Raw genomic sequence first — 24,294 nt, 5'->3', positions numbered from 1 at the left:
GAAACCTCCCGCAGCTCCGACGCTTGACGTCACCTCGGAAAGATGACCGCCGTTCCTTATGTCTGTAACACATCAGCATCGCGATCAGAAGCGGTGAACGGTTCGCGCAGCGATGACTTGGCACTTCCGGGATTGAAAGTCCTCTTAAAATATCAGTCCTTTCCATTCTAATCTGAGTAACTGCCAAACAAAGAAAATAACTTGGAAAGCCATTTCACAACCCCCAAGCCCACCCCCTACCAGAGTCTTATTTGTACAGCTGGCATAGTCTGTATTTTTTTTTTTTTTTTTTAAAGATGTTTACGTCTAAGGCTATATTTAATCCCTTAATTTAGGTTGGGAAGCAGTTTTATGGAATTCATCAACTAAAAGCCCGCTTTGATTTATGCAACCGTCATAGTGCAAAAGCGGCGTACGAGAGGGGAATGCACGACTTGGAAAACTACTTCGCAGAGGCCAGAGACAGTATGTGAATGGGAGGTGCGTGGGGGGGCCAGATTTTGGTTTGATCGAAGCCTGATGTCTGTGAAAGCCTCATAAGAGCCTCGCTCTGCTTTCGCAGGCCGCCGCTCCTGTTCACCGGTAACACGACTGCGTTCTTACAGGTCGTTGTAAGAACGTTGTTTCACTCTCGTTTTGCATCGGCTGCCTCCACTTGTGCGTTTCTGCCCGCGCGAATAAATCAGCAGTTTACAAACCTGGGGAGTGCGCTCCGCTTACGGCCTTATGCAAGACCCCGCAGATGCGGCAGAACAAAATGTCTGGTTTTGCGTAACAGGTGCTTATGTCGATCGCGTCAAAAAACGGAAACCGGGCTTGAAAAATGTCATAGCTGAGCCGTAAAAAAGGAGAAGGCGAGCCAAGGCGGGGGTCTCTCTATGGTCTGGAAGAGGAAGAGCCCCGTGGCCCGAGCTCTTTCCCGCACTTGGCGTCGCATCTGGGGAGTCCGCCTCGCTCGAACCCTGTGCCGCAGCCTTCGTTTCCTCTTCCTGTTTCCGCCTATGGGGGGAGGAGGGCTGAGCGAGAGGCCGCGCGGCTCTGCGTAGAGATGGAGGGGTTACGCTCTGTGAGCTGCGACCTGATGCCATCTGCAAATTAATTGCGCTCTAGAAGTTATTATTATCTTTATCTGTCTGTCTGTTTGCCTGACTTCTTCGTGCAGCTTGATGATCTTTACCGTGCTTCGGTTTGCACGCTCAGCTGCTCACACTTTCCTCATTTTTACACCCTTGTGTCCCCTTATTTTTACTAATCTGATTACAGTTTTAGACAGCTGGCTTGATTTTTACTGCATCAGTTCAGGGTAAGTACCTTACTCAAGGGTACTACAGCAGGAGCAGGGGTTTGTTCATGGCAGACGGGATCTGTGCGATCCTCTGCGTGTGGGTACTGGCAGAAAACGCCTGCAAATTGCACTACCATGAATATGGGGACTGTGTTGATATTCTGGCAGACATTGTTAAAATATATACACGGTATGGGAACTTTTGTTTATTGTTTAACAGTTTTTAAAAGTTATTCGTCACCGAGCGGGATTACAGTGTCCGCGTCTCTCTCTCTCGCTGCAGTCGATGGACTGGAGAAAGCCTCCCTGGCGAACTCTGACGTGGTGGTGGCGGACACCCAGAACCCCCCTCTGAAGCAGAAGGGCAAGCTCTCCTCGCTCGGCAAGATCTTCAAGCCCTGGAAATGGCGCAAGAAAAAGACGAGCGACAAGTTCCAGGATCTCTCCAAAGGTACGAGAGAGTGGGCAACCTCATCGGCCGACAAAGACCAAACCGCAGGCCTCGACCAGCAGCCCCTGAGTATGCAGACTGCAGTTGAAACACTTTATGTGACTGGAAATGATCCTACTTACATGTATTTATTCAGCAGGCGCTTTTCTCCAAGGCAGCTTCCAATGAACTCTATGTAGTGTTACCAGGCCACACACCTTATTCACCGTGGTGACTTACACTGCTAGATACACTACTTACACTGGGTCACTAATCCATACATTAGTGGAACACACACACACTCTCTCTGTCACTCACACACACTATGAGTGAATTGGAACAGCATGTCTTTCGACTGTGGGAGGAAACCAGAGCACCCGAAGACTTACACTGCTAGATACACCACTTACGCTGGGTCACTCATCCATGCATCAGTGGAACACACGCTCTCTGTAACTTACACACTATGAGACTTAAAATGTTAAGCTGTTTACACAGTTGAGGAATTTTAGGATAAGTACTATACTCAAGGGTACTACAGCTGGAGGAGGGATTTGAACCTGCAGCCTTTGGGTCCAAAGGGAATAGCTCTAACCACTACGCTACCAGCTGCCCTGCGCTTTCCTTTGTGCCTTTAAACTTAGCTTGAACGGATCAGTCCCATCTGGACTGCGGACGTTGTACCCGGTGTCCGTGTCCCTTGGTTACATTTAAAAGTTAATGAGACATTCATTGTCTTATGACTGCCATTATGGCTTTCTGAGAGCACCAAGAGGTCAGAGACAGTGTTTATTATACACAGGCTCCCGGTCTCCTACGCCGAAGCCAGGAGCGAGAGCCACTTAGGAGCCGTTTCCTGGAATTCTCGTCATCTCAAATAAAGCGATCCGCACAAGTTCTCGCAGTCCTTGCGAGTCTGACGCTCTCCGGAGCAGTTGCGTTGCCGTAGGCGCTCGGGCCCAACGGGAAGCGTTGGCTCAGCCGAAAGGGGTAGCCGGTGAACTGGAGGAATCTGCCCCCACCCGCCCCCGTTTGCAGGTCGTTCCGTCGCTTTCGTCTGTCCTCGCTCCGCCGACCTCAGCTTCTCTCCTTGATGTTAATCGCCAGAGCGGCCCGGGGCTGGGCCCGTGTTCGACCATGCGCGGCGGAGCGCCTGTGACCGTGCCAGCGGGACGCCACCGGACAAAGGCGACTTTATGCAGCCCTGTGCCCCAGTATGATGATGCGATAACCCGGGGTGCACGACTCTCCTGGAACGGCGGTCACATGCTAAAGAGCCTGGTGATCAGTTTCATCCTCCCAGAGGCGAACTCAGCCCTTGCAAGCCAGGCTCTTACTGGCTCGGGCACATGTAGAGGGGTGTGGGTGGGGTCACGATGCACGTGTCCGTGGAAAATGGGCAGCAGTGATGTAGCAGATAGTTCTGCTGCCTTCGGCTCCGAAGCTCAGAGGTCTGAATCCCATCAACTGCTGTACTACCCTTGAGCAAGGTACTTACCCTAAAATTGCTCCAGTAAAATTACCCAACTGTGTAAATGAGCAAGTAGTTGTAGGCACCTGAACGTTGTCAGTCGCTTTGGAAAAAGCATCAGCCAAATGAATACATGCAAATGTAATTAGTAAAAATTGCCCAGCTGCATCAGTAGGTAAATCACTGTAAGTACTTTGACATTTTAAGTTGCTTTGGAGAAAAGTGTCAGATAAATGAACAAATGTGAATATAACAAAAAAGGGGGTGCGGTGGCGTAGTGGGTTGGTCCTGGTCCTGCTCTTCGGTGGGTTTGGGGTTCGAGTCCCGTTCGGGGAGCCTTGCGACGGACTGGCGTCCCGTCCTGGGTGGATCCCCTCCCCCTCCGGCCTTACACCCTGTGTGCCGGGTTAGGCTCCGGTTCCCCGTGTCCCGTATGGGGCGAGCGGTTCGGACGGACGGAACGTAACAGAGTGAGCTTAAACAGATTCGGTCTGGTATGGAATAATTCCACACATCCGCTAGAGAAACCCTCACGGTGCTTTCCTGCTTTTCGCTTACTTTGACCGACCATGCGGTGAACTCGACGCACATTCCTGAGAAATCTGAGAAACTCCAGATTTGTAGGACTCTCTGAAATTCCCCATAGGAGAGAATACAGAAGTGGGGGCCAAAGCTCTTAAATTTCACGTTTGTCATGTAAAGAATGCCACGGTGAAAAGGTTTTTTTTTTTTTTTTTTAGAACCAATTTGCATGTTGCAGCAGTAGGAATATGTACGTTGCTTCTGTTCGGGTATGACTAAGAAATGCAAAATGCAAAATGGACGCACTGCATGAAAGACGGAGCCAGCTTCAGTTGGACATTTGCCTCTGTGCCAGCGTGCAGGGAATGGGAATGAATTTATATGCAACGTCTATCTGAAGCAGCTCGGCCTTTGGATTCAGCGACGTGGCTTTAGGGCTGAACTGGAGTGCCTCAGAAATGCTGCGTCCCTTTTCCCATCTGTGTCAAGCAGAACGTTCATGTCTTTTTTTTTTTTTTTTTTTTTTGTTCCTCGCCATCTGTGTCATCAATGCGAGTTCCACTTTCTGTGTTTCGGCAAGAAAACTCTGGCAATTGGCTGATGTGTGGCCTCCCCTAATCTGCAAGAGTGATTGTGACACGTTCAAGTTCCTTTTTTCGACTCTCTATTCCGCTCGTATCACTTCACAAGTCCGCCCTCCTCTAGGCTACAGCTTTCTTCCCCTCTGCGGAGACACAAGTACTTAAGGAAGGACCAAGAGAGGTCAAAGCACTTTGCCTGAACGTTTAGTGCTTCAAAAGGAGATGCAGCATCAATGGCAACACGCCGAGTCGCTGATGTGAATAAAGGCCTTCGGGGTGCTGCCTGGAGAGCTGGGCCATGCCGCTCAAATAACCGATCCCTTCGGTGCTCTCCTAGTCTCAGTGTTACCATGCATCCACACTGGCGCAGGAAATGGGTTTTGAACCTATAAGACCGCAGGGGCCTCTGCACGGTCACTGCCTAGTCCATGCTGTTTTTCAGTTGCTTTTCGTTATTTGTCTTTGTCAAGACGTTATGCAGGACTAATCCAATTGTGTTTCTGAAGCCCACGCTGATTTCACAGGAAATCCACTTTCGAGTTTAACTGACCTCCTGTAAGGATGTGATGGCCTGTATTGTTTCGTGCGCTCCCGATGGTGTCCAGCGCACATCTGAGCTCTCTCCCTGCCGTTCCTTTGCAGTGCTGGAGAGGAAAATCTCCACCCGGCAGACCCGGGAGGAGCTGATACGCCGGGGCGTTCTCATCCCGGACCAAGGTGAGCACCATCCAGCTACGACAGCTGTTGAAACAACCGCGTAGCAGTTTGGCAGAACGATGCAGCGCGACCCACCATTGTGCAGCGTGAATTGCGTGACTTTCGACACCACGGCCCTCGTTCCCCTGAGGCCACGCGTTTCTCAGTCTGATGGGCTGCAGACAGGACAGGAAAAGGGCTTGGCAGCGCTACTGCCGGGGTTGCGTGTGAAGAAACCACCGGGAGCCCAGCGGAAGGGACTCCAGTTAGCCGGGATATCGCCGCTGTAATCCCAGAGAGGAGAGCAGATCTCCACCTGCAGTGGGAAAACAGACAGTCTTTAACCGCCATTGTGTTGGCTGTAACGCCATGTCTGCTATCAGCCCAACACTTTAGGGGGAGAACGAGATTAACTAAGGCTCAAAAAGGGTGGTTTTAATCTGCTCACATAGGCAGAGGGACACATTTACATTTTTTTTCATGTAGCTCATGCTTTTCTTTAGAATGACCTTCAGTGTCAAACCACTAACAATTACTTCACCGTTTAAGACATTAAAATTTGACATCCGGCTATGAACTCATGCAATTGACATTTGAGCTGGTAACATACTGTATAGTAATAAGGTCTATTTTGATTAATATGTCACCAGCTATACCTACAGGGGCTGGAAAAAATAACAAACACTGAACAATATATTAATATCATGGGCCTAATAATGAGTAGGGCCACCCATTGCCTTCAGAACATTTTCAGTCTTTCGTGGACTGCTGTCGTAAAGTCCTGAGCTGTGTGTTGTGGGATATTGCACCGTTCTTTAAGAAGAAAAGCCTCCAGTTCTTTGGGAGATGAAGAAAATCTGCTTCATATTCTGTTCTCTTCCCATAAAGATTCGGTGATGTTTAGATCTGGTGACTGGGAAGGCCATGGAGGGCATTTGTCTTCATCCCGATGTTCATGAAACCACTCACATTTAACACTGTGCTTGGGGGTTTTATCATGCTGGAATAAGGGAACATTACAAGGGAGCAGTGTTGGCACCACAGGGTGCACTTGGTATTGTAAAGTGGCCTCCTGTTCCTTGGCTATTACATGACCATGCGGGGGCCTAATGACTCCCAGAAGGTGGCTGCCCGTACCACATTCTGCCTTGTAAAGCTCAGTTTTTGTTGAGACTGGGTCACAGAGATGCAGATTCAGTTTTGCGGTCATTTTTGAGGCCGTTTCCACCGTCCGTGAGTTTCCACTTTTGACCGCTGTTCCTGTTTAGTGATGCAGTGTGTAAACGTTTGACCTATGCTGCCATTTTTTTTTGATATTGTTAACTGAGATTGGGGCCCTTGAGACATAAAACAATTTTGAAGTTTTTCCTTTTGACCTATACAGCTGCGGTTGGGGACCCAGCTATTCGGCCTTTTTGCAACGGCGCTGGTTGCCTCATGTTGCGTTGAAAACTCATATTGAAGTGCTAATAGTTAGACTTCTTTCATGGTTCGCACATACCGATGATGTGCCCTCACCTCACTTTGCAGCTGTGTTTGTATTTGCGATTTAGTTACTTCAAAATTAAAGTCCTTTTCCATGTGTTGTTTCTGTTATTCTGTCCACCTAACGTGTTCATGCTTAATCTTGCTGCTGCTTCTTTGCCTGAATTCCTTAGACACGTCCATTAACGTTCCTCTAATTGTAGTGTGCTGTTGGTATATAATTTATTCATTGCATTTTCTTCCAAGTTTGTTGGTATATGATTAACCTATCTGGGTAATATGCTGCTTTGGATCATTTAGTTGATCAGTTTTTCAGTTTGCTGATGATTTTCTCCAACTTTTATCTAATTCACTCCAATCGCTGTTCTACAAGATTCCCCGAAGACACAGCGGTGTTCTCATAACGTTTTTGAAGTGCGACCGCAGCGGCAACGACGCCTTGTCCTAAACATCCTTTAACAATCTGAAGGAAGGATTGTGTCGTTTCCTCTCCCTGTTGGTTTCGAAGGAATCCACGAGCAGCCTTCTCGAAAACATTGTTTCGCTTCGCTGGAAATCGTCTCTATAGCTTGAAGGTTTGCCAGGTTTTCCACTTGTGAGCTTGTTGTGGATACTTAACCCGTTTTCCCGCGCAGCGAGAGACGCACACGCGCACGAGAAAGGCACACGCCGCTATCCCGGGACCGAAATGGAACCGCTGCTAGTTAGCCGTTAGCACACGTGGCGGTTTTGAGGGTTCGTTAGCCGTCCTTCCGCGTGTCCTGTTAACGGGACGGTAAAGAGCGGGATGGAAGAAGAAAGCGAAGTGTCTTTTTTTGTTGTTGTTTTACTTCTCTGCACTTCTGGAACGCCGCAGAATTGGCGTAAACTTTCTTCAGGCCTGCTAGCGGCTGGTCGGCGCATTAGCGTTTAATGGCGGCCTCGTAAACAGAGCTCCCCCTCCTCGTTCTGCCGTTCTTGCGGCTGCGGAGCGGGACCCACTCCGACCGACGGAGGAGAAAAGCCCTCATTGACCCATGGAATACCAGGCAGCCTAATTTGTGGTGCTTAGCAATTTACCGTCAATTCTGCTGCAATTTCTCCTTACCACTGTTATTCTTGCTAATGTTGTTTCTCCGGGTCTCTTGGGAAACTGCGGGTATTTTGTTGTTTGCTCTAATTTAATGTACTTGCTTTCGCTTCCAGAGAGTCATAACAAGGCTCGTTGTTAGCAGTGGTCCAACTGTCTGGGACAAGTTAATTTGCTTAGGTTTCATAGTTGTACAGGGAGGTCGTTCAGACAAGTTGACAACAAATGAAGGCGAAATATTGAATTCAACGCAAAACGACGGCGGCCGTCATAATATTCGTTCCACGTCTGCATTTTCGTTTCGTAACTGTTTTCCTGCTAGATGTCATTTGTCAAAATGAAAGCAAAACAACCCGTGTTTTATCATTTTGGACGATTTCCTTCTATCGAAGTCTTTTTGTGTGCGTGCTTTTCCGCACGGTGATTGCTTCCTCTTTACGATTCCTGCTTACGTGAAGCAACTTCCATTTTCTGCCACCCTTTCTAGATGCTGACGTGCAGGTGAGCAGCGAAACGTCCAACGGACACACGGCGCCTGTGAGCGTGGAGGTCGCGGCCACCGAGGAGGTTCGCGTCGAGGTCTCAGCCCCCGAGGACCCTGAGGGCGAGAAGGCAGCCCTGTCCGCGGAGCCAGATGACAAAACAGGTATGGAGTGAATGTGGAAAGGACCAGAAATTGACCGTAACTCTTCATCTGGATGCGCTGCACACGGATTGCTCGGGCACAGAAGAAATGTCTCTGAATTCCTGCCGGTGACCTGACTGCGGCCCAGGATCCGTGCTGGGTTGACCCTGGCCCTCCCTCATTTCACACTGGTCATCGATGTTCACCACAATGGAAGTGTACCACCGGGTGCACAGTTCATTAAACCCACATATGCTGGCCTGAACTTGAGAGCTCGGGTATCTTGTCCTCTTAACCTCCAGAAAATACCTCTGAACAGAAAGCGCACGCTCATCTTTTTGACAGTGGAGGCTTGACGTAAACTTTTCACGCAGTCAAGACCCTCTTGTTTTTGTCCTATGGTCCCGATGGCCTCACAGCCGTTCATCTGCATCCGGATTTGCACACCACCTTACCTTCTCCGATGAAGCACAAAATCCTCCGTGTAGAGGTCACTGTGGTCAAACAAGCCTTTAAAACTTAATTTCTTAGCTTTTACAGTTGCACCTGGCTTCTTCTCGCTGTGAAGCGAGCTATTTAATTTTCAGACTTGTCTTAGGGGTGGCACAGTGGAGCAGTGGGTAGCACTGGTGCCCCACAGCTCCTGCAATGTGGGTTTAGAATTGGGAGTTTGCATGGTATCCCGTGTTCGTGTGGGTTTCTTCCGGGTGCTCTGGTGTCCTGCCACAGTCCAAAGACGTGTTCCAGGTGGATTGGTGACTCCAGATTGCACTTAGTTTGTATGAGTGAATGAGTGTACGTGTGTGATTGCACAGTGATGGGCTGGCATCCTGTGTAAGGTGTACCCTGCCTCATCCCCTATGCTCCGAGGACAGGCTTCAGACCACGATGACCCATGGACAAGTGGTTGATGAAAATATGGAAAAAACAAGCTACATACATAACATTCACACACACACACACACACACACACACACACACACACACACACATTTTCAGAACCGCTTGTCGCATACGGGGTCACAGGGAACCGGAGCCTACCCGGTAACACAGGGCAAAAGGCTGGAGGGGGAGGGGACACACCCAGGACGGGACGCCAGTCCGTCGCAAGGCACCCCAAGCGGGACTTGAACCCCAGACCCACCGGAGAGCAGGACTGCGGTCCAGCCCACTGTGCCACCGCACCCCCCCACATAACATTCATTCTATGGCAAAAATCAGAAAACTTCCCGACTGTCACTTCTGTCCGTCAGTGCGATGAGCAGTTAGTTTGACGGCTTTGAGCAGAGACGCTGGTCAATGCGTCTGGTCCAATCACATGCTGCGGTCGCTGTGTTACGGATGACCGTCCCCATGGTACAGTGAGCTCCGTTCAGTTGAATGCGCCGTGATTAAATGTTCCGTCTACTTTCTGCTCCGAAGATAACAGCTCCGTGCCGCCGCGTTCGTGACTTTGTGCCTTGCGAACACTTGTGGAACTCAGTCAGTCGCAGAGGACTGCTCCACAAGCGCATTCTGGAAGTCTCTTGGACAGCTCTGCGCCCGTAACCCGCCTCCACGAGGGCCCCCATTTCCATCTGTCTTACCTCTGAGGTGTTTGCCTTTGCTGATGTCAGAGGCTGATCTGTTCCCTCCCAACCCCATCCCTCATCCACCTGTGCCCCTATAGAGAAGAAAGAGGGGAAGCCCAACCCAAAGGGGACCCGGGCCCGGACACGGGAAGGGGTCGCTAAAAAGGCCCAGGGGACAGCAGCCGCCAAAGTGTCTGGCGGGGTGGCGGGTGCGGCAGCGAAGAAGGAGGGGTCTGGTGGAGGCAAAAAGCCCCCCAAAAGCGGGGGCAAGCAGCCCTCTGCCCCTCCCTCTAAGGCTAACCCTCGAAACAATAACCGTGGCAACGGTGAGTATCCATGGCGACGATGCGGAGGACCCCTTCTCCTTGCATGTGGAATGGTCCCCTGTCCCTCCTTCATTTGCTGCCCCGTCATCTGTGCTTCCGACTCCTGACTGCTGCATTTTCACATCAGACGGAATGCCGTTGCACGTCGATTTACCCCAGTAAAACGATCCTATCCAAGGGTACGACATTCAGCCTTTCGAGGAACGAGACCAGTACAGACCGCGGGCTCACCCCTGCGGTTAGCTTGTTGTAAACTGCAACGATGTGTTTGGCGCCACGGCCCCCCGTGGTGCTCGACTTCGCCTAAACGGTCGCCAGGGCAGTCCTCCGGAAGAGAAGAAAGGTGGCACTTCCTGCTGGCTGCTTGCTGGTGGCAACTTCTCCTTTTTTACAGATACCCCGGGGTAACGGCCTGTCGCCGCTTGGTGGCGGCGGTGTGGTTCAGGTGTCGCGTCCACTCACCTGTACGCATGCATGACCGTTACGCGCATGTGTCTGTCTCTGGGCCGCGGCGAAGCCAGGACCGTCCTACACGGGTGTCTGTCCCATCTGCGCCACCGCTGTGGTCTGATCGGGTTGTTTGTGCGTCACGTCCGTGTGAACGCGCTTGTTTTTGCATGGGTGTGACTACATGCTTCACGGTCATGTTTGTGTCAGAATTGCACGGTCACTCCGGCACCAGCAGCTGTGTTCGTTTGGGAATTAAGGTCACCGTCATATCTGTGTTCTTCTTCTTTCACAAATGTTTTTTTTTTTTTTTTTTTTTGCACAAAGCAAAAAAGAACTAAACGCCTGACTTGAGCGCAATAAATATCCTGCAAGCTCACTAATTGCCATTTTATGTACTGTTATACAAATATTTATCCCTCCAGTTCATGGTGTTGGGCTAAGTAGGTTTTTTTTAAGCAGTATGTTTAATAAAAGCAATTTTCTTTTCTCGTAGCCAAATCCACCCACCCGAAAAAGGCTGGGGGGACCTCCAAGAATAGCGCTCAGCCGACGCCCTCGTCTTCAGCAGAACCTCAGAAGAACACAAAGGAAGGCAGGTCGAACGCAGGCGGCCCGGACAGGAAACCCGCAAAGCGGACCGAGGGCACCAAGACCACCGGCCAGCCCAAGACCTCGCCCTCGGCGGATGCTCGCAGCTCCGGTGGGAGGGAGCCTGGCCCTCCCCAGGAGGCCCGTCTGGGGGAGGAGCCAGCGGTGGATGGCCCCTCCCAACCGGGGGAGGAGTCCAAAGAGGCCAGCGAAGCACCGCCCACCGGCGAAGGGGGCGGCGACACCGAAGAGGACGCCTCTTTGACGGACTCGCCGAGCGAAACGTTCTCAGACTGTCCCGAGGAGCCCCTGGGTCCCGCCGATGACGGCGACGGCGCCGGCGTGCGCGTCGAAGCGGACGGCCCCCCGGAGAGGTCGCCGCAGTAAGTCTTCATCTCCCCCTGCCAGCCCTCGCAGATCCTCAGTGTGTCCCCGGGGCGTTGCGGCCTCTCACCGGAGGTTCCATCCAGACTTGTTTTTTGTTTACGAAGGTTCTGCCCAAGATGACCGTGTTTTCTTCCGCTCGCCTGCACGTCCTGATTCGACGGGGCTTTTTCTCCCGCCAGCACGACGCGGAAAGCCGAGCGCGCGGGATATTAAATGTTTTCATCTTATTGTCAGCTCGCGGGTCCAGTCCGGGTTTGTTTCCTCGCTCCCGTCTTGGGAAATTGAACCAGTCTGTCTTGCTCAGGCTGAAATGTCACCAGTAACATCCACTAGTTATGACCCGAATTTTTATATCAGCTGTGTAATATTGCCCCCCCCCAAGTTTAGTAATACCAAGGGAAGACTTTAAAGTGGCGCCCCCTGCAGGTTGCCTGCATTTACCGACCCCGGCGAGCGGTAGCGCAGCTTAACGGTCACTTACTGTGGAATGGAAGCGATTTTACTCATTGATGAAAATTAAATGGATAAAAACGAGTAAAAATTCCTGCTACGACCCGCATAATATCTTTGGATAGTTGGGGTTTTTTTTTTTTTTTTTTTAAATTTCCAGTGAAACACGCCTACTTTTTTACGCCATGAATTAAAATTAGAGTGATAAAATAAGATTGGAAATGAAATGAGAAAAGGGCGTCCTGGTCCTCTGTAGTTTGTGTACTAAAGTAATAAGCTGAAAAAAAACAGATATGTCTTATGGTAGTTTCTTGCGACTGGATGTTTATTCACACACACACACACACACACACACACACACTGATTGATAGTGGAATAATACATTTGCTGTAATGTAAACAATGTCGGGAATATAAATTTTGATGGCATGGATTTTGCCGGTAAGTGTGGCCAGTGCTGTGTTATGAGTTGACACCTGGCACCTGGGTGCCTATTTGAGAAGCAGCCCCTGACGTTCCCTGCGCGCCCCTCGTTTACCACACCTCATTAAAGCCGCCGGTGCGACCTGTGATGCCACAACCGATCAGTGGCTTTCATGGCGATGGGGGGCAAAATTTAAAAAAAAAAAAAAGAAATCAATTTAAATCAATATATTGCCACTCAATGGATGTAGTCCAACTCCGAAATGAAAATAATGTGCAACAGGCTTTGCACGGTGCAGCGAGACATCTCTGTGGGCTTAATTACACCCTCGTGTGTCAAACAGCAGGACCCCTGAGAGAGCGCTGCTGAGCAGCATTACCTGAAGGGGGTTATTTTCTCGTCTTAGTTTGTGGTTATAATGCGCAAAAGTAAATGCTGGAAACCTGCTGCCAGCCTCTTAATGATAACGCGTCTCGTAAGGGTGGAAGCGGACAGGATGTAAGAATCGATGGGGTCCAGATGAAGAACACCTCGAGCCTCGTTTAAAATGAGTGAGTCTACGGACGATTATTCAACCGTTCGTGCACCAGGGTAATTCTTTACTGGAGCAATTGTAGATACCCATAGACATGGTCAGGGTTAGGGTTAGGGTTAGCATGGCAGTCCAAAGATTGTGGGTTCCAACCTCATCTCCTGCTGTAGCGCCCCTGCGCAGGGTACTTTGCTCCAGTAAAATTACCGTGCTGTTTAAATGGCTAAATACAGTAGTTGTAGGCAGCTTAACGTTATAAATTGCCTTGGAGAAAAGCGTCACGTAGATTAATTAATGTAAATTTTGACCGCTTCGGTTCAGAGTTGGTGCCTCGATCAAGGGCACTGCAGCAGGAGGTGGCATTCGTAGCTGTTTGGCTGTTAGGTGGGAATAAACTGCACTTGTCGGCGTCTTTCTGAAACGTCTACGGCGGTGTTGTGCAAACAGGGCTTGTCGAACACGGCCCATTAGGAGCCGAGTGGGTGGAGCGCGTCGGGAAAAATCAATAGGAATGCACTTAGGGTGTCGTAGGAACGCATTTAGTGACGCGGAGCGCGGATCATCCGCTTCCCCATCTCAGTTGTTTCGGTGAACATCGGTGGGGGGGGGGGGTGACCTGAGCTTTTACCGTACGTGACGGTTCAGGGGTCGCTGAGGTTGTAACGCTGCACTCGTGATCGGTGTTCACCTCTCTGTGCGGTCACCGCAAATGCAGCTTTATGAAAGTGAATATGAACGTGAATATGTACTTTTATGCCTGCATATGCATTACAGTAAATTAAGGGGGGGGGGGGGCATAGTGGTTAGAGCCTTGCAATAAATGGACGCAGGTTCGAATCACGCTTCCTGGTGTAGTACCCTGAAGCAAGGTACTTACGCTGATTTGATATGGTAAGAATTACCCAATGGTATAAATGTGACACAGCCAAGGTAACGTTGTGGGCGAAATACCCCACAAGGATAGTAAAACCTGAATAACTGACTTTATGGGATTTTCCAAATGATGCAAACTCCTTTTTTTGACTTGGCAAACTTTTTTTTTTTTCCATCAATTTACATGTTTTTGTCTGTCTTTGAGACTGGAGTGAGGAATCATTTAGTGCATTGTTTACGTCTTCATTCATTCATTTAGCTGAGGCTTTTTTCCAGGGTGACTTGCAGTGATTTACCCATTTGTACAGCTGGGCTGGGTAGTTTTTATTTTATCAATGTACAATAAGTAGCTTGCTCAAGGGTCCTACAGCAGGGGTGGGATCTGAAACTGGGTCTATCAAGGCTGAAGACTGGGGCTCTAACCACTGCGCCACCTGCTGTTCATTAAAGTGAGTCAGTGTGATGTGAAGTTTGCCCAGTTGAAAAGTAAATCTGTGTGTGTGTGTTTCAAAGTCTTACTGTTAAGCAGGGTCTGTGGTCAAAACAAAACATGTAAACAGGAGTCTAGGCTGGATGTCACCCTACAGCTCTCTGGTTGTTTTGCACTAACGCTCTGCGTCCGCATCCCAGGCCCACGGTGGGGGAGGCCAGACCCCAGGCGCGCATTGCGGAAAACCCTCCGGTGTCCATCATCCCCAACAGCAACAGGGAGAGTCAGGCCAGCGACTCGGACTCGGACGGGCCCATCCTCTACCGGAGCGAGGAGGAGGAGGAGGAGGAGGAGGAAGACGAGGATGACGAGGGTGCCTCAAGTACGCAGCCCGCATCGCAGCATGCCTGGCCGAGGCTTTCGATTGGCTCTCGCTCTGTGGACTGGTGTCCAGGATGTGGACAGATTAGCTTTACTCAGACAAGTTGCTTTGACCATTGTCCTAATGTGCCCCCAACCACCCTCTACGCTGCCTTTTCGTACCCGGTTCCGACCGCTGCCCTCCCGGTGGGGCTGTCTCGTTGAGCGTGGTCAAAGCGAGCGGTAAGTGCGTCAGCATCAAAGGCACGGAAGGAGCGGTGGAGGTGTCCGCGTTTCCGCCCTTTCTGCAAGGGACCCACGCAGGCTATTGTTTTCGCACCATGGCGGTTCCTCAACCGCTTTCAGTTCCAGCACCCCCCGCAGCCGCGCGCTTGGAAAACCTCCACCAGTTTCCTGCCCTTGCCGCGCCTCCGTCACCCCGTAGTCCATCTGTGGGAACTTTCTGGTCGGCCGTGTGCGAGGATGGCGGTGGCGGTGGGGAAGGACATCTTTACAGCTGTGTTTCTTTTTTTTTTTCTTTTTTTTTTCCCCTCAATTTTGTTTGTTCCCGTCTGGCAGGTTCTCTGGCCAGCAAGATCCGGCGCCGGGACACTCTGGCCATCAAGCTTGGCAACCGTCCCAGCAAGAAGGAGCTGGAGGAGAAGAACATTCTGCCTCGCACGTCGGCCACAGAGAGGCAGGAACTGCGGCAGCAGATCGGCTGCAAACTGGTCAGGTACGCGCCCCCGTCGGCGCCTCTCGAACCCGCATCCCGCTGCCTCATCGCTGTGCAAGTGAGCTGCTAGTACCGCCAGGAAGCCACGGGCTTGGAGCGCTTCGCACCTCCGTGGATGACGCACAGCCGCACCCTCCTAACATCTCACGGGTCATCAACGCCACACTTAAACTTTTACTCTCACACTGGTTCCTCTTGTTGGAAACGGTTCCGTTACAAACAAACATTTTTCCATTCGTTTGCGTTACGAGCCGCGTTTTTGTGCAGTTTGTGGGTAGCGGATCAAACGCAACCTGCGTTTCTGCGCCCAGCTGATAGGTGTCAGTAAAGAGCGCCGAAACGGGACAGGAGTGTGGAAACGCCTTCGTTCAACTCTCTTCCACGGTGTTTACAGCTCCGGCCTGGTGTTCCGAGCGTGTGGGTTCAGTAACAAGATGAGGAATTTTGCACATATTTACGGTATCAACGGATCAGCAATGGACACTGGCTCATACGGATGACTGTTTTGCTTTATTTTAAATTAATCTGAATCTTTATATAGCTCAAACTTGGAACAAGCATTGCAATGGTTACCGTGTCGCTTTGGTGAAAAGCTAAACGAATTTATAAATGAATGAAAAAAATGTTTTTTTTTTTATTATTATTTAAAAATTTTTTATAGCACAGCTGCATCCGAGATGTTCACGCGAGCTTTTTGGAACGTAAACTACGGAACGTCTGTATTAACTTTTGTTGAATGTGGCTCCGGAGTTACAGACAAAACCGATTACAAACAGCCCTGCGACCCCAGTTGTATTCGTACCCTAACCGGAGGAGCAGCGCACAGTATATAACCCTCATTACCGTGAGAGGGAGTCGATAGGATTCCACGCGTGCGGAGTTCGGCCGATTCCCTCGTACAGTGCAAAGAATACAGCAGGCACACATTTTTTAGGATTGCGAGGACAAGTGTGACCTGCTGACTTCATTTCCTGTGTCCTTTTCATGCGGATGACGCAGCGATCTGATTTTATTTACTTAATGCACTTTGAGAACCTATTAAAGCGCTGCTCCCAAAAGCCCGGGGCGCAGTGGGGGCGGACGCTGTGCGCCGCGTTTCTGCCCACGTGGTCCTTCTTTCCTCGACGGCGCCTGCTCAATTACGGCGGCCGAAGGAAGGACCGCTGTGACAGGGGGGTGACTCACCGGCCCGACGCCTCTCTCCTCTGCAGGCGGCTGAGTCAGAGGCCCACCACCGAGGAGCTCGAGCAGAGGAACATCCTGAAACGTGAGTGAGCCGAGCGCACCGGGAGCTGGGGGGGTTCTCCTGGAACTGCCCCTGCTTCGCCCCCAGATCTGCTGCCCCTGCTGGGTTATTAGAGGGAAGGATCAGGGCTCCTGGTGATGAGGGGCATGTCCTTAGTGAGGACTTAGTTGGTGCATCATGGGTGGTCCTCCACTTACACCAGAGGGAAGCTGGTAGCGTAGTGGTCAGAGCTCTTGCCTTTGGACCCAAAAGGTCGTGGGTTTGAGTCTCACCTTTAGCTGTGGCACCCTTGAACTTAAATTGCTCTATAGAATTTAAAGTAAAAAATGAATGAATTAAATTACCCAGTTGTATAAATGGGTGAATAATTGTAAGTAGCTCAACACTATAAGTTGCTTTGGAGAAAAGTGTAAGATGATTGTATGTCAATGTAAACGTGTGACTTATGAACACCTGTTACTACACCTCCATTGATGGAGGGCTAAGAGGGACGAGACTTGACAGCAGGGTGGGATTTATTCCTTTAGTCGGCATTCACGCCTTCGACGGTCCCCACAGTGACACCTGCGGCGGCCGTCCCATTAACCTTATTCGCTCCATCAGCCGGCCGCGCTGCCACAAGGCGCCGTATCCGTTATCGTTCGGATCTCAAGCAGTGTCTGGCCGTCTCCCGAAGACGGCTAGTAAGCGAAAAAGTACGCGTTCTGAAAACGAAGGAACGCGATATATCTAGCAGCGACCGTGAAAATAATATTGCAGCAAAAAAGGTATAATCATGATACTGCCCTGTAATTATGTTATTGGTGTTATTTTAACACGAACAATTAGTGAAATTAGTGCGGTATAACAAAGTCACGTCGAGAACATACCATTCATGCGCGCTAATTCTAATAAATCCTAATGATTTATGTAACGCGATAGGATTTTTCAACTTAAGCTATGCATTATGTTACTAGTGTAAATTTTAGCTGCATTAAATTGCTTTGTGTGTGGATGTCGAGAAATGTAATGTCGTAATGTCTTACAACATTAGTTAATTCACTTTGCAACGATCTGCACATTAATACAGCAGGGTATTCTTACTGTAAGCATTCAGGGTAAGTGCCTTAATCAAGGGCGTTACAGCAGGAGTGGGATTCAAACCCGGGACCTTCAGACTGCACACCACCTGCTGGGCCATAAACAGTAACGTCAAGGAGATCAACTTCTCTTTGTTGAAGAAGAAACGGTAGACAGGTCCCATCGTTGCTTGTCTGTCCAACAAATCTTGAACAGTAACCTTTATTGCATGTTATTATTATCAATATTAATCATTGTTTAAAGGTGTCTTCCTGGTGTTGGATAATGTTTTTTTTACAGTGATTTACCTCCTCTTACTGTATCAGCTGAGGGTAAGTACCTTGGTCAAGGGTGCTATGGAAGGTGGGGTGAGGTTTAATCCAGAGACCCTGACATTGAGAGGTGGTGGCTCTAACCACTGCGCCACCTGCTGGTCCCTATAACGTGCCACCCGCTGCTCCGGTGTGTCAGTAAATCCCTGCTGCTGATGATGACATCAGAAGTTTTCACAGCCATCTGGGTCACGTAGCCCTCGTGGGGGGCAGCGGGTCTTTCGAAGACACCTGTGGGGCAGGACGTTGAGAAGAACGGCGGTGTTTCTGTCAGTGTGGTTTCGCTGCTCAAGATTCGCGGCCGTCCGCCGTCCCACTTTGGGCCACCAGCCGCTCGTGAGATTTATTGTGAAAAGAAACGATAAAGGAAGTGGTTTATGACACGTTCGAACCTCTTGTGCCTGTTCCTTTTGTGAAAATCCTGCCTTGTGTACATTTAAAAAAAAAAAAAACACTTAAACTGCGCGAGAAGCGGACGCTGTCGAAAAGGCAAAGTTCAGGGCAAGGTGCTGCTGGGGGGGTTGGTAGACGTTCCATGTCGGCTCGACCCCGGGAGGAACCGCTCGCTTTGTGGGTGTTCGGCTTGGGAGACAACCCCAGCTGAGCAACTGCTGCTGCAGGAAGACTTAAAAAATAAATAGATAACGAAAATCAGTGCTTCGATAATAATGACAGTGACATGTGAGAAGGTGGCGTGGAGCATCCAGAACGTGGACTGAAGACCCTTGCTGTCGAACCCCCCAGAAAGGCACCCACCCTCGACTCGTCTAGCTGTATCAATGAGGCCCAGACGGTGGCGCGGTGGTTAACGACGTCACCTGGTGACTGAGGTTCGATCCCACCTCCCGGTGTAGTACCCTGGATCAAGGTGCCCTGAACTGGTAGAGTAAAAATTACTGCATGTATTTGCATTACATTTATTTATTTAGCAGATGCTTTTTTCCAAAGTGACTTCCAGTGAACTCTATGTAGGGTTACCAGCCCACACACCTTATTCACCGCGGTGACTTACACTGATAGATACACTACTTACAATGGGTCGCTCATCCATACATCAGTGGAACACACTCTCTCTGTGACTCACACACTATGAGGGAACCTGAACGGCATGTTTTTGGAGTGTGGGAGGAAACCAGAGCACCCAGAGGAAACCCACACAGACATGGGGAGAACATGCAAACTCCACACAGACTGAGCTACTCGCTGTGCCACCCATATATGGAATATTAATTTACACACCCAACATTGTGAGTCACTTTGGACAAAAACGCGTCAGTTGCGTTCGGGCAAAGTGTCTCCTGGTGAAGGAGCGCTGGGTGTCCTGCTGTCCAGTGATGATGGCGTACATTGTCCACATCGACAAGTGCATGGTACCCAGCAATGAGAACCATGGTAAAGGATCTCTAGTTACCTTTAGGTAAACCCATGAGACCCCTATGCATGATGAATTCCGCCAAACATTTTAATTAGCGTAAATTTATAATCGCATCATTGATTTCATAACTCAGTGTTTCTAAAGCAGGATACTAAGAAGCGCAAGTAAATGTGGGCACGAGAACGTGGTTTTGCAGACAGCCCCTGCGAAGGGGCTGAAATTAGACATAGAAACATGCCGAGAGACTTAGAATGCAAAACCGGCAGCAAATGAAGGAGCGCAGACAGAATTAATAAAGAATTATATTAATAACAATTAATTAATATTGCACATTGTGTCTCTCTGAGATGAATGTCGCTTTGGAGAAAAGTGTCTGCTGAATGAATAGATGTAAATGTAATAACTGCAGTGGGACATGATTTACCACGTTTACGAAGTGTAACACTGTCTCATCCTTCCATGGAAAGTGTGCTCATGTTTTTTTTTTTTTTTTTTAATTACAGAGAAAAATGAAGAAGAAGAACATGAGGCCAAACAAGAAATAAAGCGGCGACTTACACGAAAGGTACAACACTCGTAAATAAAAAAGGCAATTTTTTTAAAATGTGTTTTGCTGCTGTATTTACAGTTGTGCTAAAAAAAAGTGAATATTATTAATATGTTTTAAATAGTAGGGTGTGGAAACATGCAAATCATTAAGAACAGGAAACCACAGAGAGTGGGGGCTGCAGTGCTCAGAGGCCCAGTGCACTTGCGCCACCTACTGGATACAATGAAGGCTTCAGCCACAGCACTCTAGATCATAAACAGGCACCTTTTTCAAACCCCCCTTGGTCTGTCGTTCACCCTGTTATCCTCCCGCAGCTGAGCGTGAGGCCCACGGTGGCGGAACTCGTCGCCCGGAGGATCCTGCGCTTCAACGAGTACGTGGAAGTGACCGACGCCAAGGACTACGACCGCAGGGCGGACAAGCCGTGGACCAGGCTCACGCCGGCCGACAAAGTGCGTCTTTTCCTGCCGTTCCCACAATCCTCTGCAGGGCACCTCTGGGGGTAGCGCCACCCATCCTGAGTTTAAAACTGGTGCGCAGCCCCGTACGCTGCCGGATACAGCGTAATGTGAGAACTCCCCTTTACCTCGGCTCTTGTGCCTCTTTTATTATTGTTATTTATTTATTCATTCAGTGACACTCACACTGATTTACCCCTTTATCCAGCTGGGTAATTTTTACTGCATCAGATCAGGGTAAGTACCTTGATCAAAGGCACTACAACAGGAGCAGGGATGTGACCTCGAGCCCTTCGATTGCGAGGCGACAGCTCTAACCGCTACTCCACCTGCTGGCCGGCAAAACAACTGCGCTCTTTTTGTGTTCCTCTTCCCAGGCTGCTATCCGCAAGGAGCTGAACGAGTTTAAAAGCAAGGAGATGGAGGTGCACGAAGAGAGCAAGCAGTTCACGCGGTAAATCTCCCACGATTCTCGGAGCGCCGCTGCATTAATATTTAATTCCTGCCACATTCTGTTGATGAATTGACTCATTTTTTATTCTGCCACATTTGTTTTATTCCTCCATACAGGCCATAGCATTTGTAAGGGATGGTGTCTATTTTGCATTCACATTGCAATCGATCAGCAGTGAGAGCACTAAGTTTCAGAGCTGAGGGATACTGGGAGTTGAACTCACACTCTTAAGACTCTTTCATTTGTTTCATGGCCTTTGTGTGAAACAGATCATGGTAAGCATCAACAGGTCAGCCAGTCATTTGGAGACAGTGTGACATTATTGTACAAGTCACCCACAACTGAGCTGTGATAGTTTGTCAGGAGCTCCTTCAGTAGGTGTGTGATTTACATGTGTTTGTTGATCCAACACTTTCCTTTAAAGCAACTTACCCTATTAAGGATGCAATTATTTACCCAGTTATACAGCTGAGCAACATAGGGTAAATACCATGCTCAAGGGTACTACAGTTGGAGGGGATTCAAACCTGCAACCTTTGGGTCCAAAGGCAGTAGCTCTAACCACCATGTTACCATCTGTCTGCTGTGCGATGATGTCGCTGCGCGTCCCTGTCTCCTGGTCAGGTTCCATCGACCGTAGCGCGCGTGCGGAGCTGGGCGGACCACCCGCAGCTGGGAGAGGCCGGAGGGTCCGCGGCGCCACAGCCGAACCTGGCACCGACGCGGACGCCACTTTCCCCCGGCTGGAGGGGGCCGCCCGTCTCCTAGCAACTGGAATCGCTGCCTCGAGTCCGGTCGCGTGCGCTCGGACGAGACCGCCGTCCAGCCCCTGCAGCACACACGCACTGGATGCGAGGAGGAGGAGGAGGAGGGAGGAGGAGGACTCGCGCACGTCGGACACGGGGACGAGACGGACCAATTCCCTCTTCGCAGTTATTCCGTCTGTCGTCCCTTTCGAGATCCACACAATGATCAGCTGTGTCTTAACACTAGGGTCTAGCAGGGACAGTCAGTTATGTGTTTACACACACACACACACACACACACACACACAGAGAGAGAGACGGGCACATCAGCACTGCTACTCAGCTGCCTGTCATTCCAGTGCTGTCCCTCCGGTTCGGGGGGAGGCGTCATGCGGTCATGAACGAGGCGCTCAATCAGCGACAGGCACTAAATGATCTGACCTTTCTCATTCAGTGTTATAAGAGGAGGCCTTTTGCCCCTTTCCTTACCGTGGTAATGTACTCTCCAGTGACCTGAATTTGCCAAATGATGGTGTTTTTCACTGCAGAGCCTCTCAAACATATGAAGTATTTACTGAGCGGGACATCGGTGGGATCTGTGCCCGCGCCGGTGATCCAGTACGTCTCCGCATCTGGACGCCGATTTCTCGGCCGTCTCACAAGGAGACGTTTCCGCTGTTGGGTTTTGACCCCGGAGCTCCGTCACACGGTGACTTACTAAGATCGAGAGAGAAGTAAAACAGTTGGACCGTGAGCTCCTGCAGATCAGGGAGGGCGAAATGTTGGGGGGGGGGGGGGGGGGGGCTTTTGAAGCGCTCGCGTTCCACCTCAAGGAGGATGCGGTCACGTGCGGCCTTTCCACGTGTGTGCGTGCGTGTCGACCGCAGCTGCGCGTTACGCCTTTCCTTCAGGCCTCAGTATTGCTGTCAATCAAACTTCTGCGTTTAAAAAGTGTTATTTTTAATCTTGGTAGAAATTACTGCGTAAGTTATTATTCTAGAGGAATATGAAGTCTTGTACAGATTGTATATAAACGTAAACATTCACACACATATAAAAGTTTCCACGTACGGTATATACATGAAGGATTTTTACATTCTGTTTTTTTTTTTCTTTTTTTTTTAAAGCAATATGATTCATGCAGCTTTCGCCACTTGGAAACTCATTGTGCGCAAACTCATTTACGTAAAGCAGCCTTTTCTTCCCTGTTCATGTTTATGTACTGATGGTGCTTTGTGTGTGAAGTCGAGGGTCCAGGTTCCGTAAACACACTTCACACATTCGGAATTAGGCTGCGCTTTCTGACAGCTGTTTTCTTCACTACAACTTCAGCTTTATTCTTGCAAAAGCCCTGTGTTATGGGATGGGGATGGGGGTAGGGGGGGGGTGAAGGTAACCTAACATCCAAACAGTGTGATTTTGAACTGAAAAGTGCTGCAATCTCAAACTTTGATTGGACCCGCCGTTGTGAACCGAGGGGCACAAAATGTATCCCCGCGCTGCCAAATCTGGTTTCTTTTACTCGTTCTTTAAAACACGCGTTTTAAATAAACCCCGAGCGTGAAATGAAGATGACGGTATCCAGTGGATCTAATGCAGTATTGAGTCTATAAGGGGGGGGGAACGATGGCAGTGTGGATTATTTGTTATGATCACACATATGGGGAGTGTACAGCTGTGAAATCAGACACGCTTGTTATTATGAAACATGTAAAAATTGTATGTTTTTATCGATATACAGTGTATTTATAAATGCCAGTGAATGTATATTTGTGTGTGTGTGAGCGTGTGTGTCTTTGTGTGCCCGCGCGCACTTTAGTGCTGGTATGTACCTGCAGCTTGTGCCCTGCTGGTCTGCACGGGTTCGAGAAGTGCATTCACATTGCCAAAGGAGGACCCCAGCATCCGGCGCAGCCGTGAAGCGGAGGAGGGCGCCGATCGTGACGCCGGCGGGGCGGCCTTGGCGCCGCGCAGGTTTTCGTCTCGGCCCTTTGGCCTGGATCTCGGCGGCTGGCGGATGAGGAGCTCCTGTGGCGTGGGAGGTCATCGAGGTCAAATGTACTGTGTATAAAATGCACGAATGTAAACCATTAAAACGCCCTCATGCTGTTTTAAATACACGCGTGCGTTCGGCGTCGTTTTTCCGCCCGTCGTTAACGCACCACGCACTCCCCGTCGCACTTTGGCCGCCAGGTTTTATCCATCGTGGATCAAGCTGGAATCACGTTACGATTTTTAGCAGGAAGAAGATGCCTGCCGAGGCCTCCTCCTTCACAATAGGTCGTATTTTAACCTTGATGGAGAACCTCTTAATTCAAACTTGCGTCAATCTTCTATGGATAATACTGCTGTTTTTATGAAATTGTGAACAAACTGTTCTTGCGTCCGCCTGTTGTTTGGCATGAGATTTGGTCATTTTTATTTAGGAGCGGCAAACTGGATAAAAGGGCTTGTGCTACAAATTCTTCCATTACAATTAAAGTTGAACTTTTAAATATTATTAATGGCCAGCAGGTGGCGTAACGGTTAAGATTGTTGCCTTTAGTTCTTAATTTTCCTGGTTCGAATCCCACTGCTGATGTAGTAAACTCTATCAAAGAAGCTACCCTGAGTAGAAAAGTAGAATACCCTACCGTATAGTACTGTAATCACTGCAAAACTGATAATCAATCAGTATCGATCACTTAGGACAAGTAAAATAAAGGATAATGATAGCATGGGAAGGTGGTAGGAAACTTGTCCATTACACTTCTTGGATTGGCAAAACTGCTGCAACCAAAGAAG

General features: G+C 49.6%; 1 protein-coding gene across 8 annotated transcripts in view; it reads left to right on the top strand.

Moving 5' to 3' along the window:
* phactr2 (phosphatase and actin regulator 2) overlaps positions 1 to 23,630 on the top strand; it is a 60,639-nt gene extending 37,009 nt beyond the window's left edge. For 5 of the 8 annotated variants that reach the window (XM_029250810.1, XM_029250814.1, XM_029250813.1 and 2 more), the window contains exons 2-13: positions 1,569 to 1,736; positions 4,932 to 5,006; positions 8,027 to 8,185; positions 9,834 to 10,061; positions 11,005 to 11,482; positions 14,395 to 14,576; positions 15,134 to 15,290; positions 16,502 to 16,557; positions 19,806 to 19,867; positions 20,167 to 20,304; positions 20,688 to 20,764; positions 21,389 to 23,630. In XM_029250810.1, coding sequence (XP_029106643.1) covers positions 1,569 to 1,736; positions 4,932 to 5,006; positions 8,027 to 8,185; positions 9,834 to 10,061; positions 11,005 to 11,482; positions 14,395 to 14,576; positions 15,134 to 15,290; positions 16,502 to 16,557; positions 19,806 to 19,867; positions 20,167 to 20,304; positions 20,688 to 20,764; positions 21,389 to 21,404 — 1,796 coding nt within the window. In that variant the 3' untranslated portion in view covers positions 21,405 to 23,630. Of the gene's footprint in view, positions 1 to 1,340; positions 1,476 to 1,568; positions 1,737 to 4,931; positions 5,007 to 8,026; positions 8,186 to 9,833; positions 10,062 to 11,004; positions 11,483 to 14,394; positions 14,577 to 15,133; positions 15,291 to 16,501; positions 16,558 to 19,805; positions 19,868 to 20,166; positions 20,305 to 20,687; positions 20,765 to 21,388 lie in introns of those variants that run through there. The other 3 variants (XM_029250812.1, XM_029250808.1, XM_029250809.1) reach the window with 3 other exon arrangements.
* The last annotated feature ends 664 nt before the right edge of the window (positions 23,631 to 24,294 follow it).

The sequence above is a fragment of the Scleropages formosus genome, chromosome 4 (assembly GCF_900964775.1).
Source record: "Scleropages formosus chromosome 4, fSclFor1.1, whole genome shotgun sequence".
Lineage (NCBI taxonomy): Eukaryota > Metazoa > Chordata > Actinopteri > Osteoglossiformes > Osteoglossidae > Scleropages > Scleropages formosus.
Note: the sequence above shows the minus strand (reverse complement) of the source record. Positions and strands in the feature narration are given on the sequence as shown.